Below are 3,724 nucleotides of genomic sequence, written 5' to 3'. Positions count from 1 at the left end.
TAGACTAGGAGCCAGAGCGTTCAGCTATCAAGCTCCTCTCCTGTGGAACCAGGTTCCAGTTTGGGTTCAGGAGGCAGACACCATCTCCACATTTAAGAGTAGGCTTAAGACTTTCCTCTTTGATAAAGCTTATAGTTAGGGCTGGCTCAGGTGAGTCCTGAACCATCCCTTAGTTATGCTGCTATAGGCCTAGACTGCCGGGGGATTTCCCATGATGCACTGAGCTCCTCTCTCCTCTACTTTCTCTCCCTCTGTATGCAACCTCATCCCATTATTGCATGTTACTAACACAACTTCTCCCCTTTCCAGTAGTCTTGTGCTTTCTCGTCTCTCTCCTCTCTCCTCCTATCACTTCCTGCAGGTTTTCTGGCTCTGGAGCTGTGGAGTCTGGATCTGTGGTTGCGGGTCACCTGCTGCCCCCGTGTTCCTGCTCGACACCCTCTGCTGCAACGACTATTGTTACTAGTTCTATTGTTATTATTGTTATTATAATCATTAACATTACAATTGTTACCATTAACACTACTATAAATATCTGTACTATTTTTCATTTAGTTATAGCAACATCACCTTCACTGTGTGTATATTGTGTAGGCTGCCTCTCTCTCTCTCTCTCTCTCTCCCTCTCTCTCTCTCCCTCCCTCTCTCTCTCCCTCCTTCACCCCAACCGGTCGAGGCAGATGGCCGCCCACCCTGAGTCATGGTTCTGCTCGAGGTTTCTGCCTCTTAAAGGAAGTTTTTCCTTGCCTCTGTCTCCTAGTGCTGCTCTTGGTGGGAACTGTTGGGCTTCTGTAAATAGCATCATAGAGTTCGGTCTAGACCTGCTCTTTTATGAAAAGCGCTGTGAGATAACTGTTGTTGTGATTTGGCGCTATATAAATAAAATTGAATTGTATAATAAACACCTGTTTCGTGTGCGCTCATTTCCCGTTTCACATTTCACGTGCGTTTTCTTGACAAAACGTGGTTTGGAGACCAGCGTCTGGTGACAGCTGCTGTCAGTTCCTGTAGTGTGTCCGTGTCACCGATCAGTCACGTAGTGACACAGGACTTCAAGACCGCCGTGATGACGGCAGGTTGTGTGAACTGCACGGCCATCGGCCGACGCTGAAAGTCGTGTATTCTGCACGAGCCTTTAATATAACTTGTATAGCACGGGGGTGATGTGTGTGTTTGTAAAGCAGCTGTCTAGTAGTTGGTCTGATGTTTGCTGTATGACACAGTATGAATTTACGAAAGGACTAATAAATATCTATCACCTATAAACGTGCACAGCTGATCCCGGGGGGCGGCGCCGGCGGCGGCGGCAAGCAAAAGTACTTCTTAAACGACACATCGATGACATAATCCATCGACGCTTCGAATACTAAAAATCATCGTTAGCTGCAGTCCTAATTCAAATGTGTGGGGGAGCTTCACAAAGAGCGGACTGAGGCTGGAGTTACTGCATCAAGAGCCACCACACAGACGACCACAGACGGGACCTGGACATGGTCTTCCAATGTCGTATTCGTCTTGTCAAGCCGCTCCTGAACAACAAACAACGTCTTACCTGAGCTAAAGAAAAAAAAACTGGTCTGTTTCTCAGTGGTCCAAAGTCCTCTTTTCTGATGAGAGCAAATGTTGCATCACATTTGGAAACCAAGGTCCCAGAGTCTGGAGGAAGAACAGAGAGGCACACAATCCAAGAGGCTTGAAGTCCAGTGTGAAGTTTCCACAGCCCTTGTTGGTTTGGGGAGCCATGTCATCTGCTGGTGTTGGTCCACTGCGCTTTATTAAGTCCAGAGTCAGCGCAGCCGTCTACCGGGACATTTTAGAGCACTTTGTGCTTCCTTCAGCAGACGAGCTTTATAGAGATGCTGACTTCATTTTCCAACAGGACTTGGCACCTTCCCACAATGCCAAAAGTACCAAAACCTGGTTCAATGACCATGGGATTACTGGCCTGACCTGAACTGAATTGCCAAGAGAAAGATGAAAGACATGAGAGCGAACAATGCAGAAGAGCTGAAGGCCGCTATTGAAGCATCCTGGTCTTCCATAACACCTCAGCAGTGCCACAGGCTGATAGCATCCATGCCACGCCGCATTGAGGCAGTACTTCATGCAAAAGTACTGGGTACATATGCATGATTATACTTTTCAGAGGGCTGACATTTCTGTATTTAAAGTCTTTTTTTTTTTTTTTTGATTTCATGTAATATTCTAATTTCCTGAGATTTTTCATTTGGGGTTTTCATAAACTGCACGCAATAATCATCGAATTTATATCAAATAAAGGCTTGAAATATCTCACTTTGCATGTAATGAGTCTATATAATATATTAGTTTCACCTTTTAAGTTGAATTACTGAAATAAATGAACTTTTGCACGATATCCTAATTGTTCGAGTTTCACCTGCACATTTATCTGCGATCCAGACAGACTTGTTCTGATGTCAAAGCAAAATGGGCTAACGTTTATAAACCAGTATAATCATTTAATTCCTTCTTTAAAAGGTAAAATTACAAGAGTTTCTCAAGGTCACGTTAGGTTTGTCTGCTGAGCAAGCTAAGTTAGCTAAAGGCGACTGCCTCCGTCTCTCCTGTCTGCTGGGCTGACTGCAGCAACTCTGGTCTAAGGTCGAGATCATCTTCATTTTGTTTCAGGCACACCGACTCTTTTTAGAAAGTGTTGCTTGTGACTGCTAAATAACCAGCAGCCACATTTAGCAAGGACACCAAGACACTGGTTACTGATAATAAAACAGCATTTGGGCTTCAAATGTCCTGAAAAATGGGCGTTTCAAGCCTGAAACTCTCCCCCGGTGTGATCACCCCCTAAAACTGTATTTAGATTTCATGTCCGACCTGTGGAAGACGTCATCCTCCTGCACGGCGTACAGGCCTCCCTCCAGCAGCTCCTTGGCTCCAGGTTTCTTGTCGGCAAAGTAAGACGTCATTTCAGACGCCATGCTCGTGAAACCTCCGTCCTCCTTCTTGACAATCCGTCCGTAGAACATCGACGCCGTCTTAATGTAGAGAGGCAAAACCTGGGAGCATCAGACACAACACGGCTGTTTCCTCATTTCATCATGGTGTATTAATGGACTACACAATTATTTTCTTATTTAAATAAACAATTTGTGACTAACTAGAAAATTAAGAATGTGATTTCAAACTCCGATACAACATGAGCAGAGAAACAAGTAGGCAGATGTTTGTATTTTTTTATGACCAATAAATAGGTGTCCAAGCAGTGAAGTTACTGTTTATATTCTCATTACTCTTACTTTTTCTGTTGGACCAAAACACGCCAAAATTGGTAGGTGAGTTGCAAATTCCACCAGCCCTCATTGAACTCAAGGCGCTGTAACTATCAAGTTTATATTTTTGCAGTTATCTCTCAGGTCATCTGCTTCTGAAAGTGTCTGCTTGGACCCCGATCATTGCCGCTATGTTTAATTACTGTTTCCTGTCTGATGGCCACAGAACGGAAAGTGGAGGAACGGACTAAAGCAGTCACCTCTACGACTCCGGACGCAGGAAGCACAGACTGATCCAGGCGGGAAAGCAGTCTGTGACGCTCAGGACACACGCTGCGGTATCTGTAAAAGGAAACACATTGTTAGGGCTGCCCCAGTGTCATTTTAACAGTGATTAATTAACAGTGAATAACTGAAGATTCGATTGTGGGGGGGTGGGGCGGTGGTCCCCTCCAAAGTCGCGTTAAGCTAATTGTTTA

At 44.8% G+C, this 3,724-nt stretch overlaps 1 protein-coding gene across 4 annotated transcripts in view; it reads right to left on the bottom strand.

Annotated features, from left to right (window-relative positions):
* Positions 1–3,724, bottom strand: part of tdrd12 (tudor domain containing 12) — a 39,715-nt gene that overhangs the window by 18,738 nt on the left and 17,253 nt on the right. For all 4 annotated transcript variants that reach the window (XM_046036868.1, XM_046036867.1, XM_046036870.1 and 1 more), the window contains exon 28: positions 2,851–3,011. In XM_046036868.1, coding sequence (XP_045892824.1) covers positions 2,851–3,011 — 161 coding nt within the window. The remainder of the gene's footprint in view (positions 1–2,850; positions 3,012–3,724) is intronic.

Source organism: Micropterus dolomieu, linkage group LG22 (genome assembly GCF_021292245.1).
Source record: "Micropterus dolomieu isolate WLL.071019.BEF.003 ecotype Adirondacks linkage group LG22, ASM2129224v1, whole genome shotgun sequence".
Lineage (NCBI taxonomy): Eukaryota > Metazoa > Chordata > Actinopteri > Centrarchiformes > Centrarchidae > Micropterus > Micropterus dolomieu.
This window is presented reverse-complemented; position numbering and strand designations above follow the sequence as displayed.